Below are 19,960 nucleotides of genomic sequence, written 5' to 3'. Positions count from 1 at the left end.
AAAACATTTGAAACCCACAAGTGTTTTTTTTTTCAGAATAGGCATTTGCCATGAATTATTGAAGGCCCTTTCATACTTAGCTAAATGATCTTTTTAACTTGTATCTTTCAGAAGAAAAGGAGAAGGTAGCCTGTGCGCAGCCACCTGTCATTGAGAATGGTGCAGCAAACCTGCACTCCGAGACTTACTACAGTGGGGATACAGTGACATACAGATGTGAAAGTGGCTACCATCTCCGTGGAGCAAATGAGATAACTTGTAACCGTGGGAAATGGACAGCTCCCCCTGAATGTGCTGGTACGTGTTTACAGGTAATTCCATAGCTAGGCCCACAAGGAAAAAAAATTCCATTCTGGGTATTTAATCCACATACTCACAGCAAGAGACCACTGCTTAGAAGACTTAGAAACTCTTTGTGATTGCACCTGCTCTGCCATGTGTGTGTGGGTGTGTGTATTAAATTCTAGCCATAGAATTTAAGACAATGGAAAGAATACTTTAAAGAAATACTTTAAAGCTAAATACTGTTATCTGACCCATGTGATGTGATGACTACAGACGTTAAATGGCAGCACAAAAATATGATGTGCTTCATGAGAGAAGTAAGCAAGGGCAAACTGTACTGAGTGACTGCCCTGAGCAAGGCCAATTCCCTCTTCCTCTCTTTATGTTCTGCTCGTAGGATAGAGAACTCTGTTACTGACTTCAGGTGAGTTCAGCTGATACTACCTGTGCACTTGGTCATTCTGAAACGTACACCCTTTTGAGACATACACCAAAGAATACCACCAAGCTACACTATCACTCTTGGGTGCTACCTTTCCTGTCATCCTTCTCCTGTCTTGATCAGAACATGGTTACCTGGGATATTGATTGCATAAGACAAAAAGCTATGAAGAATGCTGAAGAAATTATCAGAATAAGAGAGGGGTTGTTGCATTGGTGGTAAAGCCACCGCCTGCAATGCAACTGCAAGTTGGTGTCTCAGCTGCTCCACCTCTGATCCAGCTCCCTGCTAAAGGCCTGGGAAAACAGGAGTTTTTGGACCCCTGCCACTCATATGGGAGACCTAGATGAAACCCTTGGCTTTGGCCTGGGCCAGCACTGGTAGTTGCAGTCGTCTGGGTATGAATAAGGAAAAGTCAGCTGTAAAATGGAACGTAATCTTCAGACTAAAGAACGTGACTTCCCTTTCTAGATGTTTTAAGAATATATATCATAATTCTTTCACAATCAAGAGAAGAGAAATGTTTTTCAGGGAAACATTTGCTGTTCTTTCCTGGTTGGCAAATGTTTAAAATATTGGAGCTGCATAATACTCATCTTGTTTATGATGGATTTGGAAATCCATTGTCCTAAATTATACAGTATAAATATTTAGATTCGATAGTCTGGGTAACTACATTATATAATTATGCTGTTTTGAGTTCCTGTTAATTTTGAAACAATTGCTTTTCCTAGAAAATAAGGAACATTGTAAGCCTCCACCCAATGTAACCAATGGAGCTGTTGTCAATGAGTCACGGCTGAGTTACACATCAGGATCCTCAGTGGAATACAGATGCAATGAATATTACTTACTGAGGGGATCAAAAATATCTCATTGTGAGCAAGGAAGATGGTCACCTCCACCTGTTTGCTTGGGTAAGAAAGAGAAACACTAAATTTCTTTTATTACCACGTTTATATGTTATTTTCTAACAGTGTCTCATAGCATAAATAAGATGATTTTGTATAAATCCTTTTCCCCAAATTGTTTTCTCATCTCACTCCTATCATGAGAAAAGCTTCAATGTCTTAGTTTCTGGCACTACAGTAGTTCTTACTCCATTATTGTTTTTATTATGGTACAATATACCATAACATAACATAAAATTACCATTTTAAGCATTTTAAGTTTTCTATTCAGTGGCATTAGCCATATCAAATTTTTATAACCAATTCCTTTTAGTGTTGTTTTCCTTCTACCTGAATATTTCCCTCTACGATAACCCTCAATGCCTCTGCTTATACTGTTCTCAGGATGTCCTTTGGAGATTTTGTCAATCCAGTTCTTTCCTTGATTAAGCACAGTGCTAACTCTTCTTGCCGCCACTGCCTCCCTTGAGTGACCATGTTACATCTTATCGATCCTCTAAAATTGTTTTTAGCTACTCTAATGTATTTTTTTCCCAAAGAAACCTTTTGTTTAAGGAATACAAACTTTATACATTTCATAAGTACAACTTTAGGAATATAGTGAATCTTCCCACCATGCCCATCCTCCCACCCACACTCCCATCCCTCTCCCATTCCCAGTCCCAGTCCTATTCTCCGCTAAGATACATTTTCAATTAACTTTATACACAGAAGACTAACTCTATACTAAGTAAAGAGTTCAACGATTTGCACACACACACACACACACAAACTGTTCCTCAACAGTTGAGACAAGGGCTGTTCAAAGTCATTACATCTCAAAGTTAATTTCACTTGTTTTTTTTTTTTAGAAACTTAATTAACCTTTTTTTTAAGATTTATTTATTTAAAAGGCAGAGTTACAAGGAGGCAGAGGCAGAGAGAGAGAGGGATATACCTTCTATCTGCTGGTTCACTCTCTGAATAGTCACAAAGGTTGGAGCTGAGCAAATATGAAGCCAAGTGCATGGAATTTCTTCTGGGTCTCCTACATGTTTGCAGGGGCCCGAGGACCTGGGCAATCTTTCATTGCTTTCTCAGGCAATTAGCAGAAAGCTGGATTGGAAGAGGGGCAGCCGGGACTCGAACCAGTGCCCATATAGAATGACAGTACTGCAATCAATGGCTTTACTGACTATACCACAGCGCCATCCCACTTAATGAACTTTAAAGAAGCACCCAAGAATGATACATCTTTTGTGATCACTTAGATATAACTATAACTTATGAGACATAAGAATATCCTCCACTTAATACATTAAAAAAAATAAGTCCTTGAAAATGAGTTTTATCATTAATTAAGGAAGCATATAAGAAAACAAGCATTGGAGTTGGATAATTAGGCATAACTAAGACTTATGAGACCCAAGAATATCCTCCCCTTAATACACTAAAATGAAATAAATCTTTGAGAACCAGTTTTACTGTTAACTCTCATAATACAACTCTTTGAGGACAGAGGTCCTGCATAAGAAGTTAGTGCACAGTGACTCCTGTTGTTAATTTAACAACTAACACTCTTACATATGACGTCAGTGATCACCCAAGGCTCTTGACATGAGCTTCCTAGGCTATGGAGCCCTTTTGGATCTACAAACTCTGTCAGTATTTAGACAAAGCCATAAACAAAGTGTAAGTTCTCTCCTCCCTTCAGAGAAAAGTACCTCCTTCTTTGATGACCACTTCTTTCCACTGGGGTCTCACCCACAGGGGTCCTTCTTGTAGGACTTTTTTGCCACAATGTCTTGGCTTTCCAGGCCTGAAATGCTCTTGAGGGCTTTTCAGCCAGAATACCTTAAGGGCTGATTCTGAGGTCAGAATGCTACTTAAAGTGATTTTCATTCTGAGTCTGCTGTATGGACTGCTTCCCTTGTTGGAGCATTCACTCCTTTTTTTTTTTTTTTTTTTTTTTTAAGTGGGAGGTAAAATAGCAAGGTTTATTAGGGAAGGGACATCTGTAAGGATGGATGGGCACCTCTCCAGACAGAGCCTGAGAGACTGGGGTGGGGGGAAGGAGCGAGGTTACATGGTTGAGTAGAGATTACACCTGACCAGGCCAGGTGGGCGGCTCAGCAGAACATTCACACATTCACTCCTTTTTAATTCTATTATTATTACTAGACACTTAATCCTATTTATATGATCATTTTAACATTTATTCCTATTCATATGATCACTTTAACACTTAGGATAGTATTTTTACTACTCAGCTTAAGGGGATTTGGGGTCCATGGCAAGTTCTTACACTGTACTCTTAGAAGTAAGTCCATAGAGATGTATGCAGAACTGTACAGCTTTACAGTTACAAACTTCATACATTTAAGATTACAACTTTAGGAACATGGTGATTCTTGCCACCGTGCCCGCCCTCCCACCTATACTCCACCCCTCTTTCTTTTTTTTTTTAAGATTTATTTTATTTATTTGAAAGACAGAGTTAAAGAGAGAGGTAGAGATGGAGAGAGGTCTTCCATCCACTGGTTCACTCCCCAGGTGGCCGCAGTGCTGGAGCTGTGCTGATCCGAAGCCAGGAGTCAGAAGCTTCTTCCAGGTCTCCCATGTGGGTGCATGGGCCCAAGGACTTGGGCCATCTTCTACTGCTATCCCAAACCATAGCAGAAAGCTGGATTGGAAGAGGATCAGCTGGGACTAAAACCGGCATCCATATAGGATGCCAGCACTTCAGGCCAGGGCTTCAACCCGCTGTACAACAGTGCTGGCCCTGACCCCTCTTTCTTTTTTTTTTTTTTTAATTAAGGCATGATATAATGACTATTCATTTTTCAAGTGGAAAATTGAGGCAGTTATCGAAGTAATTACTAATAATGTGATAACTTTAAGTAGATAATATTCACCTCTTGTCCTACACCTATGCATTCACTTTATTTTTTGATTTTGTTGCCTAGGATTATAGATAAAAGTAATACAAGTGGTCACAGTTGCATTTTATGTGTTACATTGTGACTTCTCCAAATAGACCGTGACACACTAAACTTCCTGAGTTAAAATATTATTTACATAAAACATTTAAACTACAAAGCAAATGATTAGAATTTACCAGAAAATTCGTAAGTAAATTGAAGTAACTAGAAAAAAAACAGAAAATACCAGCAACCTTGACTGAAACTATTGCACTTCATGGTTAATGACTTAGATGACTGTTTTTTCAATCTGTTTCTCCACAAATAAACACACACACACACACCACTACTGCCACCAAAATGGCTGTCATGCTGGGAGTATCATGTTTTTTTCAATTAAAATTATTATGAACACAGTTTTATATACGTCTAGAATATCTAATTAAGTGGCTGCATAGTATTCCATAATTCAGATATACATATAATTTCATAATCAATTGAACTTTATAGACAAATGTGGTGTTCAGTATTCCTATACTAGAAAGAGTGCTTTATGTAACTAAATATTTGTACATTAAAATAGCTTTAATTTTTAAAAAGCTACTTACAAGTATTTTGTCCACGTTTTATTTTATTATTATTTTTCAGATTTTCTGAAGTGAAATTTCTGAATCAAATAGATTTGGAATTTTAATGTTGACTTTTTAATCACCAAATTGTTTTCCTGAATGCTTATTATGATTTATAACCCTACCATCAGTGAATTAAAGTAGTAGTTTCTTAATCTATGTCAACTTGGAACATTTTAACTTCACATTAATTGTTAATCTTGTAAGAAAATTATCTAGTGGCCACAGGATTTTTTTTTCTTTTAATGAATTGATTGTTCACAATTTTACTCTTCATACTTATAAGTACTGTGTCCATAAATTATGTTATCTATGTGGGAATCATGACATTGCGACTTTTTTTATTTTCTTTTTCTATCTGGTATTTTTTTTTTTTTTTTTGAGAGAGAGACAGAGAAAGAGTTATAGACAGTGAGAGAGACAGAGAGAAAGGTCTTCCTTCTGTTGGTTCACCCCCCAAATGGCCCAAAGCAAGGAGCCAGGTGACTCCTCCTGGTCTCCCATGCGGGTGCAGGGACCCAAGCACATGGGCCATCCTCCACTGCTTTCCCGGGTCACAGCAGAGGGCTGGACCAGAAGAGGAGCAACCAGGACAGAATCCGGTGCCCCGACTGGAACTAGAACCCGGGGTGCCGGTGCAGCGGGCGGAGGATTAGCCTATTGAGCTAATCCTCATAAACTTAAGTCTATGTGCATCTCACCTTTCATTTGTGTTTCTCCTTTCAAATAATTGTTAAGAATCTATTCCTATTTGAATTCAGATACATTTTCACCTCTAATTATCCTAGTACTCTTGGTGAAAATCTTTCTGACATTAAGTTTTGATGGTGTGATCGATATTGCATTGAACTGGAGTATAGACATCTCTGAGGACAGAAGGTGGATTAAAACAGTGATGGCAAAGCTAGTATGGAAACAAACCCTTAGGGAATAACCAGGCTTAAAATAATCTGTCCTCTATAACTAAACTGTGTTCAGACAGGTGTGGTGCTAGTGAAGCAAAGCAAATGACAGTCACTTTCATCAAGGGGAGAGGAGAGAACTTTGCACATCTGATGTATCCGTTGGAATTGAAAGTATCATCAACACTAATTCAGACATGGTGTGATAGAGAGATTTCCTACATACAGATTGTTATTCCAGACATTAGGAACCTCTCTAACCTCTGCCCACGCTTCCTGATCTTCCTGCACTGCAGTCACTCTCCTTTCCTTGTGCTTTCTCAAATACCTCAGGACCTTTGCACTGCTCACCTGCTCTGCCAGAGACAGTTTCATTAAAAGACAACATGGTTCACACCTCAACTAAGTTTTTGTGCAAATATCATTTCTTAGGCATACCACAGATACCGTATTTAACAACGCTACCTTTCTTCCCAAACCGTGTTAATAGTTCCTGCTGCCATTACTCTTTTTGCCATCTAAGCTTTCATATGCAGTAGCTAAATCTTTACAAATATTGTGGGTGTTTCTTCTCCTTGGAAGCTGTGCTCCACGGAGGCATGAGTCTTTGTTTTGTTGACTGATATGTGAGGGTACTTCCAAAAGTGCATGGAAAATGTGTATCAGGAAAAAACTAGGCATAAATTCAAAAGTTTTGCATCAATTAATGAACTTATCTTTTAATTCCATGTTTCTATAAATGTTTCGAAGTACTCTCATATATCAAATGGCATGTTTTCAATGAGTATTTATACAATAAATACACTTTTGATATAAAGGTTTTTATTTTATAAAAAGGAAATCATTATTAAACTGACTACTTACTCTCCCTAAGCAACGCTTACAATGTTTCAAAGTAAGAGGTTTCAATTTTATGACATAATGAAGACAAAAACAAATGCATAAACTCATTTGATAATGAAAAGTCATGTATATTATTACACACATGTGTTGTGCTTTAGAAATGGAAAATATCAAATATGACTTTTGATGCCATCACATTTTTCTTTTAGAAGCATATCACTTTCATATTTGTCAGAGAAGTAAAGAACTTAAAAGAGTGTTTTGCTTTGCAGAGCCATGTACAGTTAGTGTGGATGACATGAACAGGAATCACATCGAGATGAAGTGGAAATATGAAGGCAAGGTCTTACACGGTGATTTAATAGATTTTGTGTGTAAACGGGGATATGACATATCTCCATCAACCCCACTGTCAGAATTATCTGTGAAGTGCAACAGAGGAGAAGTGAAATACCCCTTGTGCATTAAGAAAGGTAAAACAATAATGCTTTCTCAAAAGTTCTTACTTCGTCAGTATTTGCCACCTGGACTGAAAGTTTATCTTTTTTTTTTTAAAGATTTATTTATTTATTTGAAAGTCAGAGTTACACAGAAGACAGGAGAGACAGAGACAGAGAGAGAGAGGTCTTTCATCCGATGGTTCACTCCCCAATTAGCCGCAACGGCCGGAGCTGTGCTGATCTAAAGCCAGGAGCCAGGAGCTTCTTCCAGGTCTCCCATGTAGGTGCAGGGGCCCAAGGACTTAGGCCATCTTCTACTGCTTTCCCAGGCAATAGCAAAGAGCTGGATAGGAAGTGGAGCAGCTGGGTTTTGAACCGGTGCCCATATGGGATGCCGGTGCTTCAGGCCAAGACATTAACCTGCTGCACCACAGCGCTGGCCCCTTACAAGTTTATCTTAATGACCTGAAGTAATTCACCAGTATCATCCTTACTGTCTAGGTTAGGGGTGAGCCAACTTCAAATTTCCAATCTGCTTAAATTCCCATACACTTAATTGGATGACTATGTTGCTACGTTGACATCTTTAATTACGATAAGTCGATTTTTTAAAAAATATTTTATTTATTTTGAAAGTTAAAGTTTCAGAGAGAGAGAGTGAGAGAAAGAGAGAGAGATCTTCCATCTGCTGGTTTACTCCCCAGATGGCCGCAACAGCCAGCTCTGGGCCAGGTCAGAGCCAGAAGCTTCTTTCGGATCCTCCACATGGGTGGCAGGGGCCCAAACACCTGGGCCATCTTCTGCTGCTTTTCCTAGGTGCATTAGCAGGGAGCGGCATCCTAAGTGGAACAGCCAAGAGTCGAACCAGCACTCATACTGGATGCATGCATCACAGGTGGCAGCTTTACGTGCCACACCATGATGCGGGCCCCAATAAGTCAGTTGTTTGAAGGGAAAAATCAAGAGGATTTATAAATATTACCAGACTATAACAGAACAGGTGACCCTGATCTGAATGCTCAACAGCGCTGTAAAACACTGGTCTTAGAGTTTCCTGGGGCCTATTGTCTCAGAAAAGGGCTTGGTGCAGAGTGTGTGCTTTCATAGGCTCCAAGGATATGAATATATATTTTTTCTTTTGAAAGCAGAAAAAGAAAGAGAGAGAGAGAGCAAGAGAGTATTCCCAAACCCTGGTTCCTTTCCCAAGTTCTGCAATAGCTGGGCTGGGCCAGGGCTGAATGTAGCCAGGAACTGGGAACTCAATCCAGGTCTCCTACGTGGGTGGCAAGAACCCAATTCCTTGATCCATCACTCCAGCCTCCCAGGGTTTGCATTAGTGGTAAGGTAGGGTTAGAAACTAGAGCTTGAAATCAAATGCAGGTACCACGGTGGGGGACACAGAGGTTTTAACTGGTGCCTTAACTGCTAGGCTAAACACCCATCTCAAGATTATTACTTGTGGCCGGCGCCGTGGCTCAACAGGCTAATCCTCCACCTTGTGGCGCCAGCACACAGGGTTCTAGTCCCGGTCGGGGCGCCGGATTCTGTCCTGGTTGCCCCTCTTCCAGGCCAGCTCTCTGCTGTGGCCAGGGAGTGCAGTGGAGGATGGGCCAAGTGCTTGGGCCCTGCACCCGCATGGGAGACCAGGAGAAGCACCTGGCTCCTGGCTTCGGATCAGCACGGTGCGCTGGCTGTAGCGCGCCAGCCGCGGCGGCCATTGGAGGGTGAACCAATGGCAAAGGAAGACCTTTCTCTCTGTCTCTCTCTCTCACTGTCCACTCTGCCTGTCAAAAAAAAAAAAAAAAAGATTATTACTTGTAATATGAAAAAAGGGGAGAGAATGCATACAGAAAGCACGGCTTTATAAGACATCTCGCATTCTTTCATTTTTGGCTAGGTAGATAGAAAAAAATAAAATCAAGAGTGTTAATACTTTGATAATTTACAGATAAGATACAGAGAGGCAGGGCAGAGAGAGAGAGGTCTTCCATGCGCTGGTTCACTCCCCAGATGGCTGCAATGGTTGGAGCTGAGCCGATCCGAAGCCAGGAGCCAGGAGCTTCTTCTGGGTCTCCCAAGTGGCTGCAGGAGCCCAAAAACTTGGGCTATCTTCCAGTGCTTTCCCAGGCCAAAGCAGAGAGCTGGATTGGAAATGGAGCAGTCAGGACTTGAACTGGTGCCCATATGAGATGCCAGCATCGCAGCAGGTTCCTTTACCTACTACGCCACAGTGCTGCCCCAATACTTTGATACTTTAAAATGCATATTTAAATATGATAACATGGGATTCTAAGTGTATTACTAAATTTTACAAACTGACATTGTTGCAAAGTGTTTTCAATATTAAAAAATATTTGAGAACTGCCTTAAAATGCCTTTACATATCTTATGTAAAATTTTGAAAGCACTGGATACTCATTGTGTACTTGAAAAATTATTTTTGCAGAATCTACAGGAATGTGTGTATCCCCTCCACTTATTAAACATGGAGTCATTATTGGTTCAATAGTAGGCACCTATGAAAATGGCTCCTCAATAGAATACCGATGTTTTGATCATTATTTTCTACAAGGATCTAGGGAGGTGTATTGTGTAGAAGGAGTGTGGACGACACCACCGCAGTGTTTAGGTAAGTACTGCTAGATATACCTCCAACAAGGTAAAACTGTATACGCTTAACTTTCTGTGATTTTAGAGTTGATACAAAACTAATATAATGCTTTTCCTCCTGCATTTTTTAGTGTGTTTATTTAAATATTGGCTCCCATTTTTTTCTTCCTTCTAACTGTAGTCAAGTTGTTTATTATTATTATTATTATTATTATTATTTATAAAGTGCAATCCATGTGTCAGGTGCCAATTTGGTGTGGGGCTATATGAAGAATAAACTACAGTGGTGTGAGTAATCAGGTTAAGAGTCATCAGTCAGTGTGAGTGGTTCTACCACAGAAAACACGTGTATAACCGGGGATCGAGAATGGAAGTGAGTGCCCGCGCAGGGGAAGATGAAACAAGTGAAGGCTTTATTAGCAGGGCACATTCACAGACGTAATAACATTTATCATGGCTCTGAGAAGGGGTAAAACAGTGTATATGCAAATAACAGGAAGACATTTCTTTGTTTCTAGTTCTGGCTTTTATTAATTTTCCTATCTTACTTCACCAGCTAGGACTTTAGAGTAATGTTGAATGGGAGAGTTAGTGACTGCCCTTGTTTCCCAAAATAAGTAAAACTTTCAATAATTCACCTTGAAGTGTGGTGTTATAAATATTTTTTAAAAAACAAATTAAAGATGTAAAAACTTTCTATTTTGCTAAAAGTACTTATTTTCAAGAATCTTCATTCATTTCTAATTTTAGCAATGTATTGAAACAACCATATGATTAATATCTTGGTAATTTGTCTGTAAATTTAGTGGATTATATTGCTTCTTTTTGAATGTTAAAGCATGTATTCTTGTAAGAAATCCCACATACTAGTGATAAAGTATGCTTATGATATACTGTTGGATTCTATTTGCTATTTTTTTTTTCACTTGGAGTGTTGCATTTATTTCTATGAGTAGGAGTGATGTGATATTTTCCTTTCAGATTGGTTATAAAGTTTCTGCTGACCACATACAATGAATGGGGAAGTGTTCCCTTTATTTGATTCTCTGGAGTTTGGGCAAGAGTGGCACTATTTCTTTCTTAATAATTATAAGAATTCACCAGAGTTGTCATCTGTATCTTGAGTTTTCTGTGTGGGAAGATTTTAATGACAACTTCAATTTGTTTAATAGGCATGAAGTTATTATCTATTCTCTGTCAGTTTGGGTATGGAGTGGGTTTTTTTTTGGAATTTGTCCATTACATATAAATTGTCAACTTAACATAAAGTGCTCCATGACTTCATTTTTTTTTTAATGTTTCTAGTGATTTTTTTTTAATTTGCCAGGTAGAGTTATAGACAGTGAGAGAGAGAGAGAGAGAGAGAGAGAGAGAGAGACAGAGAGGAAGGTCTTCCTTTTCCATTGGTTCACTCCCCACATGGCCAGGAGCCAGGTGCTTTCTCCTGGTCTCCCAGGCGGGTGCAGGGCCCAAGGACTTGGGCCATCCTTCACTGCCCTCCCGGGCCACAGCAGAGAGCTGGACTGGAAGAGGAACAACCAGGACTAGTACCTGGTGCAGGAGAAGGATTAACCAAGTGAGCCACAGTGCCGGCCCGGTGGTGTATCTTTTGTTATTACTGGAGTTAACACATATCTCCTTCTTGTCATGTCTTGCTAAGGAGGTCTTTTCAAATAACCAACATTTACATTTTTTGATCCTTTCATAAAAGGTTGCTCTCTATTTCATTAGTTCTTGCTCTTTATTATTTGCTCTCTTCAAATTTCTTCATTTTTATTAATTTTTTTTCTAGCCTGTTATAATTTTTAAGAACATTCATTTATTTGAAAACCTGAGAGAGATCTCCCATCCTCTGGTTCAGTCCCCAGATGGCTACAACAGCCAGTGCTGGGCCAGTCCAAAGCCAGGAGCCAGGAGCTTCTTCAGGCGTCACACATGGATAACAGGGGCCCAAGCAGTTGGGCTATCTTCTGCTGCTTTTCCTAGGCCATTATTGAGCAGCTGAATCAGAAGTGAAGCATCTGGGACACGAACTGGTGCCCATTTGGGATGCTGGCATCGCAGGCAGAGGTTTTATCAGCCACACCACAATCCCGGCCCCTGCTAACCTATTTAGATGAGCACCTAGATTACTAATTTTCAGCTTTTATATTTTTTCCTAAATTATCAGTTTTAGCATACAAATTTTCCTCTGAGCACAACTTTCACTTCATCCCACACATTTTTATATTTTGGGTTTTTAGTATCACTCAGTTGAGTTCATAGTGTCCATTTTGATATTCTTATAAGTTCTGAATAATTTAGAAGTTTTCTTTTTAAGTTCTAAACATTTGAAGAAATTTCTAGCTTTCTTTCGGTTGATTTTTAGTTTAATTACATTGACACATACTTTCAATTATATATTTTTTCTTTGAAATGCAATGATACTTCATTTATAATAGAAGAGTATTTCTTTTAGGTAAATGTTCTTTTGTACTTAAAAAAAAGAGTTTATTTTGTAATTGTGTCCACTGTTATTTCGTGTATGTCAGTTTGACTGAACTTTGTTTTGCTGTTACTTTTACTTATTTGAAAGTCAGAGAGAGAGAGAGAGAGAGAGAGGAGAGAGAGAGAGAGAGAGAGAGAGAGAGAGAGAGAGAGAGAAATCTTTCATTCATTGGTTCACTTCCCAAATGCCTGCAGCAGCTGAGACTAGGTTAGGCTGCAGTCAGGTTCCCAGAGGTCAACTCTGGTCTCCTATGTGGGAGCTGTCACTGCTGCCTCCCAGGGAGCTCTTTAGCAGGACACTAGAATTGGAAGTAGAGTCCAGACTTAAATCCAGGCCTTCTCAGGTGATGGCCCAAGTGCTGTGGTTCCTGCCACTCACATGAGAGACCTGGATGGAGTTCCTGGCTCCTGGTTTTAGCCTGGCCCAGCCTCTGCCTGCTGCAGTCATTTGGGGAGTGAACCAGGAGATGAAAGATACCTTTCTCTCTCCCTCCCCTGCTTCACTCAGCCTTTCAAATAAGTAAATGTTAACAACAGCAACAAAAACAACAGTAGACAACTGAGGGAAAACCAGCGCAGAGTATCAGGTTCCTCTTCTATGCCCCCATCCCCTGAGTTCTGCTTCTGAAGTTTTTGGCTGCTCTGCCTGCCCAAGCTATTATCAGTCTATTTTCAATCCCAGCAGATTTTCAAAAGCTCTGCTGGAGCTTGGCCATTCTCTACTTGGTCTCTCAGCTCAGTTGAGCATGAGCACTTTTCCAAAAGGAAAATGACACTTCGGATGTTGACCTCATTTGAATGAATTCCCACACCCCACCACCACCAGAGACTCAGTTCCTTGACTACCTTGGAGGTTCTCTTAAAACCTTGAAAGTCTTGCTTTCTCTTAGCTGTTTTTCAGTTACTAATTCTTAGTCTGGTTCTTGATTATTTCTGATAGGAGCTACTTTGTCATAGCTGAAAGCAGAAGGCTCATGAATCAATTTTCAAATTTGTTTTAATTAAAATCTCAAGTTCTGTAAAACAAAGACTTCCTAAATTATAAAATTTGACTTCATTTTCAAAACTTGTTTGCAGTGACTTGAAAGATTTTAGAGTTTTCCTGATATCTTTTCAGTTTTATTGTCTGAGGTACTGTTAGCACACCATTTGACACATGGACATTCAATAAATACTTGTTGGAAAACATAACTAAATCAGCAAACTCACTAATTGCAGGTGTGTTTTTACATGCTGTAGTAGCAACTCTGGACATGTTTACCTATCTCAGAAGTTACTCCTTAATACTAGGTCATCCAAGCAAATACAGACGCAGGAAGTCTCATTTTCTGAAATGATCAGATATTTGATATTTTAAAAAAATATTTTTATGGGAAAAATTAAGTTTTGTTAGTTAACTTCATATTTAGTTTAATATTTTGTACTCTCTTGTTTTAATACTTGCAAGAAAAGACATGCTTAGATTTTAAAGCATTTTAATCCAATCATGACATTCTATGACAGTTAATTATTTCATGTTATTAGTAGTTGTTCATTTATATGGAATGCTAGTCAATTTTTATGGGGTACAGAGCAATATTTTAATACATATACACAGAGCTAACCAATACAATTAGGCAGCTAGCCTTTCAATTTCCTTATCTTTTCTTTGTGATAGAGCCCAGCAGATCCTCCCTTCCAATTCTTTACATAGTGCATAGTCCATTACTGTGAACTTTGTGCTATGGAACAAAGCTGTAAGATAATGCTTCTATCTGACTGTGTTTTGCTACCTGTTATTCAATCTCCCTCTATTCTCACTCCATCTACCCTTCCCAGACTCCGGTCATCATTCTAATTCTGACCTATTTAACTGGAAATTTAAAAGTGAGAAAGCTATCAATCACTTTGGACAGCATCAGTTTACAAATTTTGAGTCAGGATTGAGAATCTAGCTTGTTTGTACATTTCCATAAGCCATTAGCTATTCTATGATCGATGGTTTGTATCATGAATAATTTATTTGAACTTTCTAAAAAGATAAAGAGCATTATTTCAAAGATGTTCATAACTATCAGTGCTCCTCCAAACACTTTTTTATTGGTCACTATCTTTGAAAAACCTAATCCATGAAACTAAAGCACTGGCAGTACATACCCTTGCTCCAAATTCAGAGCCCTGGGGGGAAATGTTGCTGTTTCCTGTGCGTGATTCTATTTACTAACTCAGATATTCACTGTATCTTATTTACTTGCCACTATCACTTCTGAGAATTTTAAGGTCTTCGTGAGTAGGTAACAACATATGATTTCTGTTAGTACCAAGATATATCAAGAAAGTTTTCTTTTTTTTTTTTCTAGAGCCTTGCATATTATCTTTTGTTGAAATGGAAAAGAATAATTTACGCCTGAAATGGGATTTTGACAATAGGCCTCATATTTTCCATGGAGAGTATGTTGAGTTTCTTTGTACAAGAAATAGTTACATAGCTGAGGCATCTATTCTTGGATCTGAACTCAGAGTTCAGTGTGTCAGAGGGCACTTAAAATACCCAAGATGCATTGCGAGAGAAAGGTAAGAAGAGGTTTTCACCTCTAGCTATTTCTTTTTGTCAGACTGATATTCAAGAGATTCATTACATTGTAAATCTCAGAAATGTTATGTTGTGGAGCTCCAACTTTATCACCATTGGAAAAGAAATAGGATCATATTTTCTTAAACCACATGTACTTCTAGAAGGATTTACTCAACAAGCTTTCTAAGTTGTCTGAAGTCGAAGGATTGTTTGCCATTTGATATGTGTGACAATCTGGAATTGGATAAATAAATCAACTTCTATGTGCAATATTTACATGTGTAAAACTTATATGTTCTGAGATAAGACTAGATTACATTTTCTCCCACTTTTCATTGTAAGTTCAAGTGTAACCAGTATAGATTGGGCAATGCAGTTGTACAAACGTGTCTAAATCAGAGCAGAAACATTTTGTTTGTTATTTAAATGTTTTAGTGTATTTTGAATTCCTCATTTCCCAGAGGAAAAAAAAGAGTAAATAACTTAGAAATAAAATTGTAAAGAATAGTTAGTGTAATAAATGACATTGATTTTTAAAAGGAAACCAGTGGTATGACTTCCCAAGTATGGTTACTTGCTCTTATCAGTACACAATAACAAATGATTCATATGAAATACTGAAGGCATATAATTGTAATAAATACTTGACTGCAATTACTGTTTATTAAAAAAAACTGACACGCACTCTCTCTCTCTTTCTCTAAAGTATTCGGTCTTACCAACAACCATTACAGACATAAAGCAAATGGCAGAAAGAAGAATAGCTCCTAGATGTAAACCCATGGAAAATCACTTCAACATCTCATAAAAATCCCTTATAAAAGTTAATTTTTAGAAGAAATGTTAAAAATTCCATTTTCACTTTTTTGAATATTTGAAACTACATTGTTTGTGCTAAACATTTTCTTTATTTATAAATAAAGGCCAAAAATATTTCACCTCTAGTTGGATTATTTGATGTATATAATTTAAACTTTACTGCACATCTTCCCTCTGTTAAAAATTGATCTACCCATCAAAATAGTCTCATTTCCTAATGCCCATTGACTGGACTGTATTGTTTTCAATCTATGTGCAAATTTATATTTACATTTGCTCTTCTTCATTAATATTAGAATTCTCTGGTACTTTTGTATATTTTTGAGATTTTTATTTATTTATTTGATAGGTAGAGTTACAGATAGTGAGAGAGAGACAGAAAGGTCTTCCTTCCATTGGTTCACTCCCCAATTGGCTGCAATGGCCAGAGCTACACCGATCCGAAGCCAGGAGCCAGGAACCTCCTCCTGGTCTCCCATGCGGGTGCAGGAGCCCAAGCATTTGGGCCATCCTCCACTGCCTTCCCGGGCCACAGCAGAGAGCTGGACTGGAAGAGGAGCAACTGGGACTAGAACCAGTGCCCATATGGGATGCCGGTGCCGCAGGTGGAGGATTCACCTAGTGTGCTACGGCTCCGGCCTCCTACTTTAGTATTAATACTAAAGAACCAAACCTGTGATATGAAATTAGAGATTATATTAACAGATTTATTTTGTTGAATGCTGAAGACACTGTTCTCCAAACTTCCTAAATGTAAAGAATGTTTTAAGTTAACCGTGTTTGCAACAAGGTAAGTAATCAAATTGCAAGACAGTGAAGGACTCATGTCTTCATATATTATTAGAGGAATATGATTAACTAAAGGAATTACTGCAATTTTTACATTCTACACTTTCCAAGTAATATTTTTTCTAGATTAATTGCTGGAATCATACAGATTGAAAAATTGGAAGTCAGTGGGTCTTGCAGCAAGCACCAAAAGATGCCATTGTCATTGTTACCCAGGAATGTTGGAGACCAGGAACAGCAACATGGCCACTTTTCCATCTGAAGTAACAGTTGTACTTTCAGCAGTTGTTCCAATTCATTTCTAAGTGCACGTATGGCACCATCTGGATCTCAGGATCCCTGTAGGACTGGTTGTGGGTGTGAGTGCAGCACAGTTTTCTCCCCTAGAAGCTCTCCAGTTCTCTCACTCAAGATCTTACTTTCTTATGATGATGAGGTTCTTCGAACCCTCAACTCAAAATTCTCTAATGTTGTCCTGTAAAATAACTTCTGGAAGCGAAGCCACAGTTGGACCAACTCTGTGAACTCATTCACTATAAAATATGTACTGTAGAACTATCTTTGAGTCCATATTAATTATTTTATCTTCTGTGCTTCTGTAGTCAATCTCATGAAATTAAAGTTTGATTAAAATTAAATATCAATAGGGAAGTGTTAATTCTCTGTAATCCACTTATTAATCAATTGATTAATGAACATTCTTGAACACCTGCTATATGTGGGAGCCATAGAACATGTTGGATAATGCAAGATTCAGAGATGAATAGAATTAATCTCATTGTATCTAGAGAACTCATTCTACAGCAGCTAGTCAGTTTAGTAGAAAAGATAAAGATACTCCTGGTTGAAACTCAAATGCCCAGTGGGTCACACATAAAGCATGCATGATGCCTGCAGCTTGTCTGGTGATATTTCTCGTGGACTGAGAAGGGCACACTCTGCCTATCGTGGGCAGCTCCTTCTTTTCTCAAGGTGAATAGCTGTCATGTGGGAATATGTATCTAGTCCTGCCGTATCTTCTGATTTACTAGTTACAAAATTTACTGATTTTTATATGTTGGGGTGGTAGAACATTCTGTGAGCAACGCACCCACTAAACTGCCAGCTTTTATGCCTGAAGTGTGAAAGAAATAAAAACTTGGAAATTGCAACAATGGAAGCTGGTCCAAAGCACAATAGAGGTGGTGATTAACTTTTATCATGTGGCTGGCAGGTAAAAGTGTAAAGGTTACAAAATTAAGACTTTCTAAGTTGTGGGAATGGCAAAGGTACAGTCAAATATTTAGCACATACCATATGCTAGGCATTATGCTAAGCAGTGGACACCACCAGTGAGTAACACACAGTGCCTACTCTTACAGAGCTTGTGTTCTGGTTGTGGAGAAAGACAAAAAAAATTCCAGAAGATGAGTGTGCCAGGAAAGACACTATCTTGTGAGTGAACACCAGGGGACACAGCCTAGTCCTGGATGCCCAAGAAAGTGACAGATTCCCAAGATTTACACAGAGAAAGAAGATTGTTTCTGTTCCAGCAAGAACATGTGGACAGCAGCAAAGAACATGGTCTTTCTAAGAAGCTAAGAAAAATCCTGTGTGGCCTGAGTGGAAAGGAGTGGAGAAGGAGGAACAAGTTAACTCTGGAGGAGAGGTAGGCCTGATGCAAAGGCCTTTGTAGTCCAAATTAAAGACCTTGAAAGTCACCAAATGGACTAAGAGGCGTACACTGACTTGTACAGACACTGGCGACTGCAGTTTGGAGAGATGGATCGAAGAGGGGCAAGTGCGGCCTGGGGAAAAATGATGCAGCCATTTAGACAAGATAAGGTCATATACCCTGGAGACAGCAATGGGGATGGTGAAAGCAAGGCTGATTCACGAGATAGTTAGGATGTGAAATCACCATGCTGGCAAGTGATGAGATGTGAGATGGAAGTGAGCAAAGAGCTCAGGAGGACGCCCTGGATTTGCCTTGATGAAGCAGCCACTGAAGATGACAAGAAGAATGTGTAAGAAGTGCAAATTAGCACAAGCATCTGAGTTTTGGAAATGTTATTGTGACATGTCTGTGAGACGACTAGTGAAAATATTAATTAACAGATTGATTTTTCTGATCAGTACTGTGATGAACCACCCAGATTCCCAGCAGAAAGACAGCCTTCTCTTCCAGCGCTTGGGAGCTCTCCATGGTCCATCCCTTACGGGAGTCACCTCAGTAAAAGAGCCTTCTCTTTCAGTTTGTAACTCCTTCCCAGCTGGCCTGTACCAATGACTGGCCTGCAGGCATTGAAAACGGGAGAAAAGGCCCCTCACTCCACCAAGAGGCAATTCTGAGGGTTGTCCCGGTTTCTGAGTTCCTGTTGGGGTAGTGTTGGCTGGGATCTCTGCTTGAAGTCATATTGCAGCTCAGCTTCTTCCATCTTGCTTTCTTTCTTTTTCTTCCATGGGTATAAATCTGGGAGCACTCCCCAAAATCCTCTTGGATGCTTGTTTCCATCTCAATGTCTGCTTCCCTGACAACCTTATATGTAAAAAAGTATGGGTGTTGAGATGGTGGACTAGGTATAATTTGCAGTTATCAGTCAGTGGACATTTATCACAACTAAAGTAATAGATGAGTTTCCCAGAGTGAGGACAGATGTAGGCCAAGTTCAGAGTTTTGAAGGCATCCAAAGCTCAATGTTTGAATATAGGCTAGGTTACAACAAAGGAAATTCGTAAGGGATGGCTGAGTTGATTGAATGGAAACCAAAAGAGACAGGGCCTAAAAAATGTGGGTGGGATATCAGGGATGAGTCTGAAGGGAACAGCAGCAAGCATGGGCTTGAGACTGGAGCAGGGTGAAGAATAAATGCACGTACAAAAACCAGAAACATGTATGCAGAGAGATTGTCAGAAGTGTGATGGTGCAAGGGCAGATGGGAATAAAGAATGTCTCCTTGGACAAAAGTGGGAGAAAGCTGAACATGTTCAAATTAAGTGGGAATAGAACAATAAACAAGAACAAGTGGAAGAGGATAGGAAAATATTGCATAATAGACTCTTAAAAAGAAGAATTCTTTAAAAGGTGAGAAGAGACAGGACCAAAGGCACAGAAGGGGAATGGCCCTTGGCCAAGAAGAGGAATTGGATTTGTGTCGCAGTTCCCATGACGGTTCCTGTGAATGTGGAGGGATATCTGTGCCGGGAAGTCTAAAGAGAATGAAGATGTTTGGGAAAGCGGTGGAGGGAGTGAGATGATGGCAGAAGGCAGGGACCGCTTGATAAAAAAGCATAATCCAGCAAGGGGATTCAGCCGACTGCCACAGCTTCATTGAATTATCACTTCAATTAGATGTCTGAGGAACTGAGG

At 39.2% G+C, this 19,960-nt stretch overlaps 1 protein-coding gene across 2 annotated transcripts in view; it reads left to right on the top strand.

The window, feature by feature from the left end:
- The window catches only part of F13B (coagulation factor XIII B chain), a 28,001-nt gene extending 12,060 nt beyond the window's left edge, over positions 1–15,941 (top strand). For both annotated transcript variants that reach the window (XM_062211540.1, XM_062211539.1), the window contains 6 exons: positions 112–297; positions 1,462–1,644; positions 7,185–7,385; positions 9,799–9,981; positions 14,789–15,002; positions 15,710–15,941. In XM_062211540.1, the coding sequence (XP_062067524.1) occupies positions 112–297; positions 1,462–1,644; positions 7,185–7,385; positions 9,799–9,981; positions 14,789–15,002; positions 15,710–15,743 (1,001 nt within the window). In that variant the 3' untranslated portion in view covers positions 15,744–15,941. The remainder of the gene's footprint in view (positions 1–111; positions 298–1,461; positions 1,645–7,184; positions 7,386–9,798; positions 9,982–14,788; positions 15,003–15,709) is intronic.
- Positions 15,942–19,960: the final 4,019 nt, after the last annotated feature.

The sequence above is a fragment of the Lepus europaeus genome, chromosome 14 (assembly GCF_033115175.1).
Source record: "Lepus europaeus isolate LE1 chromosome 14, mLepTim1.pri, whole genome shotgun sequence".
Classification (NCBI taxonomy): Eukaryota; Metazoa; Chordata; class Mammalia; order Lagomorpha; family Leporidae; genus Lepus; species Lepus europaeus.
Note: the sequence above shows the minus strand (reverse complement) of the source record. Positions and strands in the feature narration are given on the sequence as shown.